At 41.3% G+C, this 19,864-nt stretch overlaps 1 protein-coding gene across 4 annotated transcripts in view; it reads right to left on the bottom strand.

Annotated features, from left to right (window-relative positions):
• Positions 1-15,300, bottom strand: part of UBE3D (ubiquitin protein ligase E3D) — a 112,163-nt gene extending 96,863 nt beyond the window's left edge. Inside the window, exons 1-4 of one of the 4 annotated variants that reach the window (XR_010599510.1) lie at positions 15,063-15,296; positions 13,320-13,516; positions 11,487-11,577; positions 1,731-1,962 (exon numbers count right to left, since the gene is read on the bottom strand). Coding sequence is in view for 3 of the 4 variants with exons in the window: in XM_042847435.2 (XP_042703369.2) it covers positions 1,731-1,962; positions 11,487-11,577; positions 13,320-13,516; positions 15,063-15,124 (582 nt within the window). In the remaining variant the exon portion in view is untranslated. Of the gene's footprint in view, positions 1-1,730; positions 1,963-11,486; positions 11,578-13,319; positions 13,517-15,062 lie in introns of all 4 variants that reach the window. The other 3 variants (XM_042847435.2, XM_042847442.2, XM_008177987.4) reach the window with 3 other exon arrangements.
• Positions 15,301-19,864: the final 4,564 nt, after the last annotated feature.

Raw genomic sequence — 19,864 nt, forward strand, 5'->3', positions numbered from 1 at the left:
GTGCAGACTGCATGAACATACTATAAAATGAGAACATTTGTGCCAACAGCAATCTGTGTTGTCTGTAACTTTCTATAACTTTCTCTAGATTATGGAAGAATTTTGTATTTCAATATGAATTTTTCCCTGATTAGTCCAGTTTCTGCTTGATCTTAAAGTTGTGCTCATTTGATTGGTAACTGACTGATGCTAGAAATCAATGTGTAGAAATTAGAATTTCAGTGCAAGTGTGATACAAGGGTTTTCAAACAACCAAGTAAGAAATCTTGATATCAAGGCAATTTTTAGGAAGTGAATATGGAGATTCATCACATTCAAAAAAATCTTCGGGTGCCTCTTCACTGAAGACTTGTCTCATTTCTAATGGAGCTGGTCGGACTAAACTGGTCTAAATACCAGTAGAGCGGTGCATCTAAATGAGCCATTTTGTTTCGGGTGCAGCTGCCCAATGTCTACAACTGCAAGTGCTTCAGCTGCACCCCTCACCTGGCTACCCTCTCTCAGAGTCACCCTTGCATTCCCTGTGAAAGCAGTTGCTTGTGGGAGATTTGAAAGTCCAAAGGATCTGGGAGAAGGGGCTTGTACTGCCCTAACTCTCTTGGAATCACAACTATTTCAGCAATATTTTCTAAATATAGAGCCATGCTGAACAGACTGAGCTTACTCTTTATTCAGAGAGAAATTTCAACTAATGAATCACCTAGCATCTCAAGAAACCCACAAGAGGGCATGGAAGGTGTTCATTCAACCATGGGAAGAGGCACAGACTGAGACCAGCAGTGCATGGAATTCATACTGCGACTTTCTGAGCGGCTCAGCCTGTTTAATCTTAGCCTAACAAGCCCAGTAAGTTACTTGAAGGCAGTATTTGCCAGGCAAGTGCAGCTTTTGCATCAGAACCACGACAAAGTGGTGGGACAAAGATATTCCCAAAACATGGGTCCATCTTTGCATTTCTAACCCTCGCCCCCTTGCATTGTGGGAACATAAATAAAACTTAGAGAATTTTTCACTTGATCTTAGCTCATAGAGAGCCGAGAAGCGATATTATATCTGGACCCAAACCACATCCTGAATTTGACAAGTTCTTGTATAGCCAAGCTGTTTTGTTCATATTTACTTCTTAGTGTCCAGCAAAGTTTCAGAAAATGTAGTTACCCTTCGATTCCACCCATTCTTAGCTTTTGGGTTTTATTTTGCTATTCTTTGATTGACAGCTTCCTATCACATCACAGGTACAGTTTTAATTAACTACCCATCTGATTATACAAAGCCTGTAGCAACAGACCACTGTTTCCATTTCAGTCTAATCAAGGGTGATCCAAAGATTTTGCTTCTTCGTTGTCTGACAATATGCTTTACTCGGTCTTCTTTGCAAGTACTAGGTTCTCTGAACAGTATTTTTACAGTGATTCCAATCCCATTTGCTTTACTCGGTCTTCTTTGCAAGTACTAGGTTCTCTGAACAGTATTTTTACAATGATTCCAAGTGTGTTTCAAAGAAGAGGTTTCTGAATCATTTCTTGTGTACCTAGGTGATATTAAGACTAGGAGCAATTGCTGTGAAAATGCTAGAATTTAGTCTGGTTCCTAGACAACAGATGTCAACAACTCTACAAGCCCCGAATTTCATAAAGATCTTTCACAGAAATGTCCACTCCCCAAAATAAAATTAAAAAAAATTAATTAAAAAGTCACACTTTGAGATTTATTAAAACAAAATACTTTACCAAGGTAGGGCCCCTCTCAGAAGCAGAATGTTCAGTCTCTGAATGGACTATTTCAGTTCCAGGCACATGTGACTCACTTCCTGAATTCACCAGAAAGTAAGTGTGTCCAAGAAAACAGTCGTTATTCTGAGGGTGAAGAGCACTGTTGGCAAAGGGATTGGGGTGGCAGCACCACTCCTCAACCAAAGCACTCCAGTTTTCACTTGGTAGGGGAAGAACTCGGAGAAACGTCCTAATAGAGGAAAGAAAACAAGATATTTCAATCTATTACAAGCATTTCTAAGGCACCTGTCATCAATGGGTCTGAACACACTGCAAAAAAAACAAGCAAACATGAGATTCCCCCAAAAAGAAAGAGCTGGCCTTCCCTCCTCCAGTAAAAGGTACATACTTATAGATGTTGAAGCCCATTGGATGAATTCTGAGAAGGCAATGGCAGCAACTCATGACAAGATTATTTGGGAAATGGCTGCATAAACAGGTGAATCTTACATCAAGCCCAACAGGTGGAAAGACTCAGGCTCAGCCAGATCCCCAGCGATTAGACTACAGAAATTGGCATTGACAACTAGTGAAGTGAACAATGAGATAAAAATAAAATACATCAAGTTATAGTCATGAAAAACATAATAATGAGCATTTTAAAAAATTCTCTTTAAAGTTCTCATCTCTCTTTTTTACATCAGACGGCCATGCAACATCAATACAGGTCTCTCTGCAGTATACACTCACCAAGGTCAGTTATGCATTCTGAAGGCCTTCCATGCTCACAGGGAGGCAATCAGACTTTGAAGCAAAACAAAGCAAACAAAATAAAAAATGCTATAGTGCTTTTATTTGCATTGGATAATGCAACCTGAAGTTAGACTCAAATTTAATTTACAGAAGTCACACATGCCTCAAAACACCTTACTATATTTCATGATGCCTCAAAGCCAGAATATACACACACAGCTATACAGGAACAATTCCATTTGTCTGAAACACCTACACACTATTTTCTTGCATAGTTTCTGTTTGAACATCTGGCCTATGAAAAGCAAAAGTTACATTTTATTTTTTTAAACAGTAACTCTTCTCTTATTCCTCCTCAGTGCATTCTTTTATGCCTACTTTAATAAAATTCAAATATTTGAAATACAGTAGTTACTCCTTAAACCAATATAATCCAAACATACCTACAGAAAAATGTTTCATAACATCTTTTTGTTTTTAAATGGTCACATTACCCACAACCTCCTAAGCCTGACTGCAATTCCCCAGATATGTTCCTCTAGTCCCACAGATGTGTTGCTCTTCTTAAGTGCACAGAGCTCTCAGTGGATTCCTTCACTCATTTACAGTGAAGCAAATTCTACACTTTTGCCCAAATGCTGGACAATGGCTAGATGCACCGTCACTTCCACACATCCCATGTCATTCTCTAGGCTGTTTGTTGCAAGATTTTGAGGCCATTCTTTGAGCTTCCCTGTGTGTTTTCCTCTCATGCCTATCTTTCTCTTTCTGCTGCCTTCTATGTACAGTTTCTTGTCTCCTTACTTAAAGCCTGCACTTGCAATTTTGCCTGCTTTACCAAATGTATATGTTTTTTTCTAAAGTTAGCTCACAATCTTTCAGCAGATGCTCACATATTTTCCCATCGCTGCAGTCCACCACCACCATGTCTCCCATCAGCAGGTCTCTTAAGAGGCCAATACTTTCCTGGGTACCTTCTTGTGCCTTCTGTATTCTTATGAAATATTTCACTTCTGCACATGTTTCCTTCTTTCTAGATAACACAATAGATTTCAGATTGTGTTAGCACCTTAGCAAAATCAATACTGTCTGCAGATGAGAGTTGAAATATATTAAAAAATCTATTTAAAGGTCAGCTTGTGACACCCTGACACCCCAACATTCACCACTGTCATGTAATTAGGATGTCTTATACAAATTATGCCTTGTGAGGTGTCATTCTAAAAGTCTTGATCTGCCAGACAGTAATACCTCATTGGATTGTATGTGCTATTGTTGTATGTGAAGTAATACATAACACATGTAGTGTTGCTGAAACATGTCTTGAGGTTGAAAACATCCACAGGCAGCCTCTTGGGTACAAGAGTAAAAAGGCCAAACAATGTTAATGGCTTATTGAGGAAATGCACACAAGCACAAGGATTACCCCAGGAACTGTGTACAATAGAAACCTCTCAGAGATAGCACTACACAATGGGAACTATTTGACCCAGGTCACAGCAAAAGAGCTTTCCAGCAAGTGGGAAGAAGATATAAAAGGGGGGAAATGACATTATGAGGGGACCTCACTATCCCTGCAACAACACACCTAAGGAACAAAGACTGAACTGTGGGACGTGACGGTCCCAGGCTAGAAGGATTTTTAACCTATGTAAGAAAACCTGGAAAAGCCAAGGCAACTTGTGCCTTAAGAATCTGTCAGCCTGTTTATCACTCAGGGTGACAATTTGGTAATTTATATCCTACGTATCCAGTGTGTTAAGCTCAGTTTGCAGTTTTTGTTTATTTACTAAGGTAATCTGCTTTGTTCTGTTTCCTATCCCTTATTATCACTTAAAACTTTCCTTTTGTAGTTAATAAATGTATTTCTTGTTCATACCAAAACCCAGTTTGTGCAACTCATAACTCTGGGGGGGAAAGGGGGTCAGAAGCTGTGCATATCTCCCTCCACATTGAAGGGGGGGGGGTGATTTTTATGAGCTTGCGCTGTGCAGATCTCTCTATACAGTGCAAGATAATATTATTTTGGGTTTACATATCGAAGGAGGTGAGCACGTGAGTGCTGGGCAATCCCTTAGCTGAGACCTCCCACAGAGAACTGATCGCAAGCTCTATGTGATTCTACAGCTGGGTGTGTCCCTACCTGTGTGTATGCTGGAAAGGGGCTTGAGAACCTGTCACATCAACACAGATTAAGGGAACACAGGCTGCTGGGACAGGTGGGCTCAGTGGGACCCCAGCACGTCTTGTGGCACCCTGAAAGGGGGGTTCCAACCCCTCACACAGCTATCCTTACAAATTCTGTAGCTATGACAAGGCTTGGCAAGCCAGTCAATTGACCACCTATTATTTGACCACAGTCAAAAACTGTCAAATGTTCCAGCACGAACGCCTTGATGCACACAGCGGCCTACTTTATTGATTGCATCATACTTCCATTCTTTCATTTTTTAGAACTTCATTTTATTGTGTTTGGCATTTTTCTGAGTTAAAATAACTTTAAGTAACTTTTTTTTTTTTAATGAGGCATAAGTACCTTTCTAAGACTAAGCCTACTGGAGACCATCAAGACTTACTGTTTTATTACTGTTCTAATAAATTAGTGTTTTAAAATATTTGATCACTTTTGACATTATCTCATAATATTCAACCAATATTTGTTCCATCAACTAACCAGTTATTTTGGGGCTTGTCAAATGCCTTATCCAATCTTCCTTACTGCTCTCAAATCCATCCACTCCTATTACTACATGGTGTTCTTTGCTTTACAGCAACTAGAGTTGTATTTAACAATTATATTTGTTTTCTTCAAGCATTATGTAACATAAACCAACAAAGCCTGCTGTAAACTGGCACCTGTCAATGTCTGATCTGCACCTGCAGTCCAGAGCCCCCACCTTGCCTTGCCAGACAGAGACCTTTAGTCTCCACCAAGTACCCCACACAGCCTTACATAACAATAGCAGCTGCAGCATTGCCACAGCTTGCCTCATATGGGGGCCTGCAGAGCCCTCCTAAACAGACCATCTACCCCCTTGGCTTGGCCATTCTATGCAGAAATACAGCATTTTGGGCCTTGTACATCTGTCAATGGGAAGCCAGGATCTGGGCCCTTATCTGTCTCTAGAACTGGATAAATGACATCAAATTAATGCAGCACTGGTTCAATTTTAGAAGAGTTTGAATTGTATTGAGCAATGATTCACTCAAGCCAATCTAATACAACAACATGGGCTTATTAGGGGTCCAGTTCCTCAATGGAACCCCACGCTACTGTAAGGCTCTACCCACACAGGGTCCTATACTGGAAGAAGACACTGTTTCAGATTTTCTTCTCTCTTTTAATTTATATAATACCCCAAAACTGCAGTCCAACATTATTTTTAGAAAGTATACATTAAAATCCTCTCTATTGAAAATCTTTTTGCATTATAAAATTTAAAAATAAAATTGTATGACTTTATGTAGATTACCCCACCCCAAAACCCTCATTGAATTTAGAATAATATACCTTTCTTTAAAAAGCAACAGAGGTTCCTCTGGCACCTTTAAGACTAACAGAAGTATTGGAGCATAAGCTTTCGTGGGTGAATGCCCACTTCATCAGACGCAACAACACAGGAAGAAGAACTCCACATGGACTCCTCCTAAGGGTCGAAATGACAGTCTGGACCTATACGTAGAATACTTCCGCCAACGTGCACAGGCAGAAATTGTGGAAAAACAACATCACATGCCTCATAACTTAAGTCGTGCAGAACGCAATGCCATCCACAGCCTCAGAAACCACCCTGACATTATCATCAAAGAGGCTGATAAAGGAGGTGCTGTTGTCATCATGAACAGGTCTAACTACCAGAAGGAGGCTGCCAGACAACTCTCCAATACCAAATTCTACAGGCCACTTTCCTCAGATCCCACTGAGGAATACACTAAGAAACTGCACCATCTACTCAGGACACTCCCTACACTAACACAGGAACAAATCAACATACCATTAGAGCCCCAACCGGGGTTATGCTATCTACTACCCAAGATCCACAAACCTGGAAATCCTGGACGCCCCATCATTTCGGGCATTGGCACTCTCACTGAAGGACTGTCTGGTTATGTGGACTCCCTACTCAGACCCTACGCCACCCGCACTCCCAGCTATCTCCGTGACACCACTGATTTTCTGAGAAAACTAGAATGCATTGGTGACCTCCCAGAAAACACCATCCTAGCCACCATGGATGTAGAGGCTCTCTACACAAACATCCCACACACAGATGGAATACAAGCTGTCAGGAACAGTATCCCTGATGATGACACAGCACAACTTGTTGCTGAGCTCTGTGACTTTATCCTCATGCACAATTATTTCAAATTTGGTGACAATATATATCTCCAGACCAGTGGCACCGCCATGGGCACTCGCATGGCCCCACAATATGCCAACATTTTTATGGCTGACCCGGAACAACGCTTCCTCAGCTCTCGTCCACTCACGCCCCTTCTCTACCTATGCTACATTGATGACATCTTCATCATCTGGACCCATGGGAAGGAGAGCCTGGAAAAATTCCACCATGATTTCAACAGCTTCCACCCCACCATCAACCTCAGCCTGGACCAATCTACACGGGAGGTCCACTTCCTAGACACCACAGTACAAATAAGCGATGGCCACGTTAACACCACCCTATACCGAAAAGCCACCGACTGCTACGCCTACCTTCACGTCTCCAGCTTCCACCCCGAAACACACCATACGATCCATCATCTACAGCCAAGCGCTGAGGTACAACCACATCTGTTCCAACCCCTCAGACAGAGACCAACACCTACAAGATCTTCACCAAGCATTCTCAAAATTATAATACCCACACAAGGAAATAAAGAAACAAATCAACAGAGCCAGACGTGTACCCAGAAGCCTCCTGCTACAAAACAGGCCCAAAAAAGAAACCAACAGAACCATCATCTACAGTCCTCAGCTTAAACCTCTCCAACGCATCATCAGTGATCTACAACCCATCCTGGACAATGATCCCTCACTTTCACAGACCTTGGGAGGCAGGCCAGTCCTCGCCCACAGACAACCCGCCAACCACGCACTGCACCATAACAACTCTAACTCAGGAACCAACCCATGCAACAAACCTCAATGCCAACTCTACCCACATATCTACACCCGCAACACCATCACAGGACCTAACCAGATCAGCTACATCACCGGCTCATTCACCTGCACGTCCACCAATGTTATATTTGCCATCATGTGCCAGCAATGCCCCTCTGCTATGTACATTGGCCAAACTGGACAGTCACTACGCAAGAGGATAAATGGACGCAAGTCAGATATCAGGAATGGCAATATACAAAAACCTGTAGGAGAATACTTCAACCTCTCTGGCCACACAATAGCAGATGTAAAGGTAGTCATCTTACAGCACAAAAACTTCAGGATCAGACTCCAAAGAGAAACTGCTGAGCTCCAGTTCATTTGCAAATTTGACACCATCAGATCAGGATTAAACAAAGACTGTGAATGGCTATCCAACTACAGAAGCAGTTTCTCCTCCCTTGGTGTTTACACCTCAACTGCTAGCAGAGAACCTCACCCTCCCTGATTGAACTAACCTCGTTATCTCCATACGGATTTATACCTGCCTCTGGAAATTTCCATTACTTGCGTCTAATGAAGTGGGCATTCACCCACAAAAGCTTATGCTCCAATACTTCTGTTAGTCTTAAAGGTGCCACAGGACCCTCTGTTGCTTTTTACAGATTCAGACTAACACGGCTACCCCTCTGATAATTTATATTAAAGAAAGGTATCAAGTAAGTAGTCAGATGTTTGCTCTACACATAAAACTTGGGAATTCAGTCATAACAGTAAATGTAATGCAATAATTAAAAAACTTTATTCTGCATTTGATTTTTCAATGCACATATAAAGCACTTGTGTAGCAAAAATAATTTTTTGGCCTAATGGAAAGGGCAATCTCCTTAAAAGATAATTCATGAAAATTAATTTAAATTACATTCTGCTCTACTCTCTGAAAGCTACTGAATGACAGAACCAAAGCCCTGAAAGGCGTACTTTTTGTCTATAACCTCCTCTTCTACAGTATAATCAGCAGGAAAGAAAAAAGCATGCTAAAATCTCTGCAGCTTTCAGGCCATGGAAAATCTGACAATCTTCCCTACATTGGGTAGTATGGAAGGGGCAGAGGGCATGATTCTGTATCTCTGGAGAGCCATGAGACTCGTGGAAAGAATCAGGCTCTAATCCAGTGGATCTCTGATCATCTGCAAGGAAAACATCTCTACACATCTCTACAACCTTCTTTCCCCTCCCCCCCAACCCCCAACATCTATGTTATCACAAGCTGTCATACGCTACCCCTCTCTCTGGTGATGCCAAAGCCAGAGGGAACTAATGTTGTTTCTAACAGCATTAACTACAATACTGACTTCAGCTTGGAAATGAGGCAGTGTGGGAAAGGAGAACACCAGATACAGTGGCAGCTACCCTGCTCCATCCTGTCATACCTTCCAGATCTGTGTAGCCAAACCAAGCACCAGAGGCTTCCTGAAAGGAGAAAAGCATGGTGGAGAGCCACTGCCACGCTCCACACACTTCACCCTTTTATTCCAATTTGATCTTCTGTGTGCTCAGGAGTGGAGAAGAGTGCAGTATCCATGCATATACATATAGTAAATAAATTAAAATTTGAAAATGTTTATTTGGGGATGGAAATGCCGCTGATAGCATTCAACTGAAAATATCACAAATACTACTGACAAGAACTTAAAAAGTTCTGGTCATTCTTTAAATATATAAAAATAAAACACAAATTAGCTGCTAAAACACTTCATAAGGAAAAGCCATGGAATCATCATTTGGTTACACTCGAGTAAGTCATAAATTAGTACAGCTGATGGCAATATAATAGAAACGGATTACATTTGAATTGCCAATTTGAATATTAGGAGTGACACAGATCCTAAAAGATAGCAAGTACGTCTGTTAGAATGTGCACATGTTCAGCTGAAGCTGTCAAATTGCTCATCACAACAGCCACACAACCCAGCAACTCTGCACTAAAATTCATGGTCAATCTGCAGACTTTGTAAGAGAGAGAGATAAGGCAGACACACAAAGTTCAGGTACAGCTTACACACTTCTGAAGGCTCAGGGCTGCTCAAATCTGGGAAGCCGATTTGGCCCATTTAGCTGTAGGAGTCCAATAAAAAGTTCAGCTCGAGATATTAACTTTCCCAAGTTTGGAGGAGTTCGGATTTAGGATTTTGAAATCTTGGGAACAGGGGGAATGGGAGAGAGTGTCCTAACAGCGACAGATGTTACTGGGCACAGGCCCCATCCTCCATGTGCCAAGCTTCTTCAAGTCCTGTAGTAGAAGGTGCTCAGCACATGGGGTTCCACAGAAGCACACTAACCACTACAGAAAATCTCTTCAGAAAAATTGTATTATACTTCATTATTATGACTCTATAACTTTCAGGGCAAAGGGCTAATTTTACCCTTTCCCTGGGAGACAAAAGGTAGCTTTCCACCAACACCTACTCTGGTTGGTCACATTAGAAGTACAACTTGTTGACAAGGGAGAATTTATAGGACAGAATGAGCAGAATCAAACAGGATTCCCGAAATGCAGAAGGAAACAAAAACATGTATACATTTATATTAAAAAAGGGCTCCTAAAGCTATAATTAATTAATAACCATTAACATTTCTTAAACAATCTCTTTGACTTAAACTTTCCCTGCAGTATTTGCAATACAAAATACTGAAGTGCTTTGTTAGTGTAGGACAACCAGAAAAGGAAACTGACTAATAAATACACTTACCTCTTATCTATGGATGAAAAGCCCTATACCTCAAAACACAGAAGAGAATAAGACTCATCATCCTCATTCCACAGATAGGGAGTCTGAGGCACAGACAGACAAAATGACTTGTCTGCTACAGTGAAGAGCCAGGAAAGGAACCCAGATCTCCTAAATTCCTGTCCAGTGCCCTAACCACTGAAACACATTGTCTCCCCTAGTCTCTTGTTATTTTCCACTTTGAGTGACATTCCAAAAGTAAACAAATTGCGTAAATGATGAAAGATTTGTTTCAGATAATTTCACTTTTAACAATCTCTGGTGTACATGAGTAACAGATGAGGAGGCTTTTAAAAATATGACTTTTAACCTGTCCATCTTAGTGCATGATTAACACGAATAGCAACCACTCCTAACAGAATATTAGGAAACATTAGGAAAGGGATAGATAATAAGACAGAAAATATCATATTGCCTCTATATAAATCCATGGTACGCTCACATCTTGCATACTGCACAGATGTGGTTGCCTCGTCTCTAAAAAAAAAAAAAGATATATAGGAACTGGAAAATGTACAGAAAAGGACAACAAAAATTATTAGGGGTATGGAACAGCTTCCATATGAGGAGAGATTAATAAGACTGGGACTTTTCAGCTTGGAAAAGAGACAACTAAAGGGGGATATGATAGAGGTCTATAAAATCTTGACTGGTGTGGAGAAAGTAAATAAGGAAGTACTATTTACTCCTTCTCATAACACAAGAACTAGAGTCACCAAATGAAATTAATAGGCAGCAGATTTAAAACAAACAAATGGAAGTATTTCTTCACACAACGCACAGTCAACCTGTGGAACTCCTTGCCAGAGGATGTTGTAAAGGCCAAGACTATAACAGGGTTCAAAAAAGAACTAGATAAATTCATGGAGACTAGGTTCATCAATGCCTACTAGCCAGGATGGGCAGGAATGGTGTCCCTAGCCTCTGTTTGCCAAAAGCTGAGAATGGGTGACAGGAGATGGATCACTTGATGATTACCTGTTCTGTTCATTCCCTCTGAAGCACTTGGCACTGGCCACTGTCGGAAAACAGGATACTGGGCTTGCTGGACCTTTGGTCTGACCCAGTATGTTCTTATGTTATGCAGCATTTATTAATATAAAACATAAAACTATTTCTTACCGTTCTTTTATTATGATTTCACCACAAGATTGACAGTAAAAGGTGCAACTCTTCTGCGCCTTCAGACTTTCACTCAAAGTTGAAATTAATTCTACAGATATTAAAGAGGACATAATAAACATCAAGTTCCTGTTGAATCTCCATAAATTTGCACATAAAAAACCTGGGTATCCACTCATTAGCTCCAGAAAGCTGAGATTCTAACTACTACAAGCAAGCAGAAAAATATTGACATTCCACACACCAAATTCTTTGTACACTTCAACATCCTGCCTGCTTACAAGAAAAGAACAGGCAAGCAGAGCTGAATGAAGACCCATATTCACAGCATCTAGCATTTACTGTAATGAATACACGCTGTATTTGAATGGTCATTTTTAACAGTTTTACAAGCTTCATGTTGGAGGGGCTAAAGTTGTGTCAGGGTCAAGAGGATCCTTGTAAAGTTACATTTAGATAAAATTAAATCTTAACCCTGTTAATGTAAGCTCTACTGATCTCTGGCTTTGCTGTGTGATGGTGCCTCCCTTAACTTACCACACTAGATATTGGGGGGGTGGGGAGGAGAGGGAGAGCAATAGTCTAAACTGTCAACCAAGTACAGGTATATAACATAGCAACAAAACATGCTCTCCCTCAAAAAATGACAGTTTCCAATATAGCAATACCCTCTGCTGGCCAGCAAAGAGAAAACACTACAACTAAAGCCAGTTCAGACAGCATATTTTCCCAGTTATAACAGAGAACTAAAAATAATCAATAAATATGACTGAATCAAAACAAAGCTACAAGTGTACCATTGTGGGCAGATGAATTTGAACTTACCTAATGTGATGCAGAAGTAGACAGCATATGCCACATTTTCAAAACTGGAGCCCTAAGTTGCTATAGTGAAAAATTAGGTTTCAGAGTAACAGCCGTGTTAGTCTGTATCCGCAAAAAGAAGAACAGGAATACTTGTGGCACCTTAGAGACTAACAAATTTATTAGAGCATAAGCTTTCGTGGACTACAGCCCACTTCTTCGGATGCATAAGAGAATTAATTGGCCTCTCAGAGTTGGTAAGACAACTCCCACCTGTTTATGCTCTCTGTATGTGTGTATATATATATATATATATATATCTCCTCAATATATGTTCCATTCTATATGCATCCGAAGAAGTGGGCTGTAGTCCACGAAAGCTTATGCTCTAATAAATTTGTTAGTCTCTAAGGTGCCACAAGTATTCCTGTTCTTCTTTTTGAAAAATTAGGGCTGTCAATTAATTGCAGTTAACTCACATGATTAACTCAAAAAAATTAATCGCTATTAAAAAATTTATTGTGATTAATTGCACTGTTAAACAACAGAATACCAACTGAAATGTATTAAATATTTTGGGATGTTTTCTACATTTTCAAATATATTGATTTCAATTCAAACACAGAATACAACATGTACAGTGCTCACTTTATATTTTTATTACAAATATTTGAAAAATACTATTTCTTTTGTTTTTTACAGTGCAAATATTTGTAATCAAAAATATAAAGCGAGCACTGTACTCTTTGTATTCTGTGTTGTAACTGAAATCAATATATTTGAAAATGTAGAAAACATCCCAAAATATTTAAATACATAGTATTCTATTATTGTTTAATCACTTGACAGCCCTAGTTATTTTCTCACCTTGTTTCTCCCTCATATGTTCGAAATAACTTGTAAAAAGTCTCAGATTATCCATAAACAAAAATTATATTTTCTAAACAATGGCCTTGCTTTTCTTCTTCTCAAGGAATTTGGTAGACAGTGTCTAAATCAAAGGAAAACAAAATAATTGATCACCCTTACTTGTATTTGAATCTGCTTGAACTTGCAGCCTCACATGTAAACCATCTCCAACTATATACTGTAGTCCTCGACAGGAAGAAGGAACAATCCTGACCTCTGCAGGAAAGCTGATCATCTTGCAGGCTTGACAACTTTTTATTTCTAATGATCCTGGAGCCACTGTAATATCCACTGGCAAATTTCCTGCTTTTGGCTCACTAGAGATTTAAAATACACATAAATTTTTATATCAGTTAGAAAGAAAGCTTTACAATGAGGGTTTAGTCATACATAATGTTGACTTGTTTAAACAAACAAATTTTCTCAAAGTTGAAATGCTTCTGACTTTTATTTATTTAAATTTTGTGGCTGTGGATGATGCAATTTTTTGTTGAGTCCAACGTTAAGAAATGTATATGGATTAAAACCAAAAATTAATGCATGCTTTTCTACAATCCACAAATATTTGTCTCCAAATTAGTACACACAAGATTTATTTATTGGGAAATAAGATGGCAATGTAACTGTTTTTCTTTAACCTAAAACCGTGAAACAAAATGTGATGGGAAAAATAGTTTCAACTGTCAAAAATCCCAGCCACGTATCAAAATTACACAAAAATGAGAGACAGTATGATGTTTACATGTTTAAAAGATCATGTGGGAGGGGTCACAATAATTATAAATAAAATGTTCGGTCTTTCTCCCATTTAAATCACCAGCAAAATTCCCATCAAATTGCATGTGGATAGAACTGGGTCCAAGGTATCTGAACCTGAATTCCTTGCACTCATATAATTCCCACTGAACCCTCAGAGTAGATTAAAACTAGAAGAGAAAATATCAGTTCCTAATGTTAGTAGTTGCCTGTTCCCAGACCACACTATGAGGGAGGCAGAAAAACAGACCTTTGTTTATTAGAAGAAACCAACACATTTAAATGTGGAAACAGTATTTTGCAGAAATCACAGAGGAAAAAGTCACTTTTAATACTTTCTGTATGGGTTTGATGTGCCTTTGAAATTCACTGGGCCAACTGTTTCCAAGATTCATAGTAAGTAGTATGATATTCATTCATTTTCATCCACATTTTTCACTTTTCATTACATATGGAATGCATTTTGCTGATTTCTGCAGTCAAGATATTGAACTTCACAAATCATGTACAGTGCCCACATAATAGATTTTGACGCATTTGCAAATGTTATTGTTGAAAGTTACTTATGTATTTGTTGAGGGAGGGGAAGCCGGGCAAACAGGTTTATTTGCGCAATTAAGATTAGAATTCAAAGAATATATGAAACAGAATCAGATAAATACCTCAGTAAATAGAGGAACACCATCTAAATGCTTTTCAGTTGATATGTAATGATTTTTAAGATTAGAAATTACATTACGAGTAAAATTAGAAACTAGGACTACTTAGTGAGATTACGCGGTGCTGGGATAGCGACTAAAAGCACAAGGGGGACTGTGCTTAGGTAACCACCAGTCAAGCAACACAAGGAGCATTGGGTGCATCAAAATGCCAACACAACAGTAAAAGTTGGGGAGAGGGCACGTTCTTGTCACCCAAGCGGTTGCACCTGAATGACCCCAGAACTCCAGCCGCCACAAGAGCCACGCTTGCAGATGCGCTGTCCCCACAGTGCCTCCAAAAGCCCCGTGAGCAGGAGCTCCTGAGCAGGCACAGCTAGGCAGCAAGGTAAGGGGCTCGGCCCCGCGCAGGGAGAGGGAAGCGCACACAGCCGCTCCTCTGCAATACCGGATAATCAGCAGCCCGCTCTGCATCCTCCGCCTGATCTCCAGGAAAACTGACTCCTCCATGTGCGCGCCGCCCGAAGCTCTCTGCCCGGGCCCCTGATGTTACGGGGCAATGGAACACCCCTGGAGATCGCCCAGCCTACTCCCGGTCAAGCTGCCCGCCGGTGAACCCACGTGGAGAGGGGACTGTCTGAACCCAGCCCAGGAAGCTTTTTCACCAAAGAAGAATCAAGAGCGGAGCATACTTGCGCCGCCCTCCCTGCCGCCCCAACAGCGCCCTCTGGAACTGCAGTGCCCGCCGTGCACACCGCACAGAGATAAGAGTCTCCCACAAAGCGCTTCTGGGGAGTGCCCCGCTATCCCATCCCAGTAACTAGGGTGACCGGATATCCCGATATTATAGGGACAGTCCCAATTTTTGTGTCTTTTTCTTATATAGGCTCCTATTATCCCCTCACCCCTGACCCAATTTTTCACATTTGCTGTCTGGTCACACTACCAGTAACAGAAACAACAAAGAGTCTGGTGGCACCTTAAAGACTAACAGATTTATTTGGGCATAAGCTTTCGTGAGTAAAAACCTCACTTCCCAAATAAATCTGTTAGTCTTTAAGGTGCCACCAGACTCTTTGTTGTTTTTGTAGATACAGACTAACACGGCTACCCCCTGATACCAGTAACAGAGAGAGCATTTCTTGCTCCCAGTAGCCAGCTTTGAACTCAGTTCTACCAGTTACCCACCTCCTGCAAGACCAGAACATATTCACTGCTGGGCTAAGAAGTGCTTCTTCACCTGAGTATCCCCAATGACCCTCCTCAGGAAAGAAGGGGTTGTAGGAATTAAACTTGTGTTTATAATGCCCCATATGATTTTACAGCGCTGGAGAAATGTTTTATAATAACAATTAAATCCCAATTTGTTTTTAAGGACATTGGAGGGGAAAGGAAGGGAAGTTTCTTCTTTGCCTAAACAGTGTAGTCCACTCATTATTTTATGCAAATCTTGCATATGTGGTGTTTTTCTTAAAGTTCTGTCTCCTATTACTCCATTTTTTTCTCTTTTCTATATCTAGAAGCCTGCCTGTGGGCTGAGTCCTGCTTCCTCTGAAGTCGATGGGCTTAGTATTGGGCCCTATGTTTTAACTTCCTCTAGTTTGTTTGTCTCCCCCGCCGCAGAAGCTACTTTTATTTCTTTTTACATTTGATTTTCTTTAAAATACTCTTTTTAAAATCCACTTTCCTTTTGTGATTTTACTTTCTTCTCCAATATTCATCTTCAGTGTTCTCTCTTTCTCTCCAGCTTCTCTCTTTCAATCCAGCAAATAAATGAACATAAATATCTTTACATATGTATGTAGTTCCACTGAATTGAATGGGACTACTCACACGTGTAAAGTTATTCACATGCATAAGTACTTGCAGGATCAAAGCAATAGTCCTCACTCTGCTCCATTTCAATCCCAGCAATAATTTTATAGAGACTGAGACTAATTCTAACCTCCTCTATATCACAGGCCGTTACATTTCACCCCAGTATGCATGCATTGAGCCCAATAACTTGTTAAATAGCTTATGTCTGGCTAAAGCATTTCTTCCAGAAATGCATCTAGTCTCAATTTAAAGACCACACAAGATGGAGAATCTACCTCTTCCCATGGTCATTTGTTACAATTGTTAATCGCTCTCACTGATAAAAATGTGTGCCTTCTTTCTAATTTGATTTTTTTCTGGCTTCAGCTTCCTGACATTAGTTCTTGTTAGCCTTTCTCTGCTAAATTAAGGAGCCCTTTTATCTGACATTGTTTCCCGATGAAGACACTTCTACACCGTAATTATGTCTCAGTCTTCTTTTTGATAAACTAAACATACTGAGCTCTTTAAGCCTCTCGTGGTAAGGCATTTTCTCTAGTCCTCAAATTATCTTTGTGGCTCTCTTCTACACCCTCTCCAAGTTTTCAACATCCTATTTAAAATGTAGATGCCAGAAACGGACACAGTATTCCAGTATTTGTTTCACCCATGCCATATACATATGCCTGTGTTGCTCTCCAAAATGGATGAATGATAAAAAGGGTGAGTAGGTCAAAGTGAATTTAACTTCAAATGCAGGTGAGTTGACAGCTAGTAAGAATATAATTTGTAAAACAGAATATTGGGAAATAAGATGGCAATGTAACTGTTTTTCTTTAACCTAAAACCATGAAACAAAATTGGGGCTCTGTTTTATTTTCTCAGGGGATAATGGGTAATTCAAAAGGGAAATCAGAATCTTCACCAGTCTCAGCTCTATTTTCTTAATGACTTGCCAAGAGCAATGTCTGACAAGTACAAAACCTGATTTGTTCATGTCACATCACCCGTATAAATGTTTTGTATAATGCAACATTAGTTCAACGATTCTGTTCCATCTATGAGTGAATGGAGTACAGTTCACATTTGTCAATTGTGGTAATTTGTGGAAATGATAGACCAAGAAATATTTTTATTTCAGAAATGCCTATATGGTAATTTTATGTGTTATTTATTTCACATATGGAATTAGGACTACACATTATCACACCTGCAATGGGTCCATTAAAGGCCCACTCCTGAAGCCGAAATACAAATCCATAAAGCACAACCACAGACATCCACACCCGTCCATATACCCATATACATAAATCTCTAGAAACTGACTCCCACGCACAGATACACACATTTATTCATGTTACACAACTAACATGCACTAACACATATATTTCCACATTATTTACTGTTACAATTGTTGTTTACCTAGAGGCCCCAACTAAGATTAGGGCCCCACTATGGTAGGTGCTGGACATTCACACAAAAAGAGAGTCAGCAACAAAGAAATTATAATTAAGGCTGTGAGACTGTCATGGAGGTCACAGAAGTCACAGATTCCGTGACTTTCTGTGACTTCTTCAGTGACCAGCAGAAGCAGCAGTTTGGGTGTTTGGGAGGGGGCTCAGGGCTAGGAGAGGGCTTACCTCAGGTTGGTTGACTCCCCAGCTCCCACTGGCATGGCCCTGCAGCTTCTCCTAGGTGGAGAAGCCAGGGGGTTCTGCGTGCTGCCCTCACCCGCAGGCTCCGCCCCTGCAGCTCCCATTGGCTGCAGTTTCCGGCCAATGGGAGCTTCGCAGCTGGCGTTTGTGGCGGGAGCAGCGTGCAGAGCCCCCTGACCCCTCTTCCACCTCAGAGCTGCAGGGATATGTGGAGCCGGATAGGGAGCCCCTGCCAGGCCCACCAACCCTCCCACCCCAGCACCAGTGGGAGTCCTGGGCCGCACGCTGCTGCCAACCCCTGTTTCCCCCAGCACCAGTACCTGGACCACATCCCCCAGAGCACCTGCGGCTCCCCGCCCAAGTTTTAGTTAGGGGTATATAGTAAAAGTCATGGACAGGTCACGGGCTGTGAATTTTTGTTTACTGCCTGTGACCTGTCCATGACTTTTACTAAAAATACCCATGACTAAAATGTTGCCTTATTTATAATGTTACTCCTGGGGGAATTCTGCACCAAAATATTAAAAAATCTGTGCACAATATTTTAAAATTCTGCAAAATTCTGCATATTTTATTTGGGCACCACCCAGCCCAGATACCCACACCCCTTTCCCCCCAGAGCATAGCCATGGGGCAGCCCCTGGCTCAGACACCACCATCCTCCTCTTCCCCACAAAGTCCAGCCATGGGGAACCCCCCAGACACCAGCTGCCCTCCCCCCAGAGGCCAGTCGCGGGGCAGCCCCAGAGCCCAGCTGCGGGGCAGCCCCCATACACCAGCCTCCCCCCGAGCCCAGCCACGGTTTAGTCCCCAGCCCAGGCACCAGCACTCCCAGAGCCTTTACTCCCCCCAGATGCTTTACTGTCACACCCAGGTACATGGCGTGCTGAGGCCCTGCCCTTCCTCACCCTTTGCCAGAGCTGGCTGGGTCTCCCAGGCCTTCTCCCATCCCAGGAGAGTGAGGGTCAATGAATGTGACTGGGCACTTTGCTCACTGCAAGCTGGGCTCTGCAGAGTCCAGCGGCCTCTAGTGGCAGCCAGAAATTCTGCTGGGGAAACAAGGAATTCTGCAAAACTGCATTCTGCAGTGGCGCAGAATTCTCTCAGGAGTAATTTAATGTAGCTAGAAAAAGTTGGGGAGAAATGCATGATACATTGGCTCTTCTACAATTACTAGTCAAGGACATTTACTTTGTAAGAAACAATTCTTTTTTTAGAGTTCTCTTCTCTTTTAAAAACATGTTATGAAATGAACACACACATTTTATGTCATCAATTTTTTGTGTGCACAAGCCAATAAAAGGATTAAAAGTCAAAGACTTAGGCTGCAAATTTTATTTACACAGGAATACACACATGCGGCAATACATGCACCTTCCTACACAAAGACACACAGTCTCTTACCTACCTACACACAAATACATACAATGCATGCATGCACTGTACACACTTCCCTACAGTCATGCATACACGGAATGCATGCAACCCCTACACCAGGGGTTCTCAAACTGGGGGTCGGGACCCCTCAGGGGGTCGTGAGGTTATTATGTGGGCAGGTCGCTAGCTGTCAGCTTCAACCCCAAACACCGCTTTGCCTCCAGCATTTATAATGGTGTTAAATATGTAAAAAAGTCTTTTTAATTCATAAGGGGAGGGTCGCACTCGGAGGCTTGCTGTGTGAAAGGGGTCACCAGTACAAAAGTTTGAGAATCACTGCGAAGAGACACGGTCTCTCACACATGCACCCACGCTTTAGGCAGCCGGGGGCAAAGCCCTGCGCTGCCTCAGGACCGGCAGG

This window comes from Chrysemys picta, chromosome 3 (genome assembly GCF_011386835.1).
Source record: "Chrysemys picta bellii isolate R12L10 chromosome 3, ASM1138683v2, whole genome shotgun sequence".
NCBI lineage: Eukaryota > Metazoa > Chordata > Testudines > Emydidae > Chrysemys > Chrysemys picta.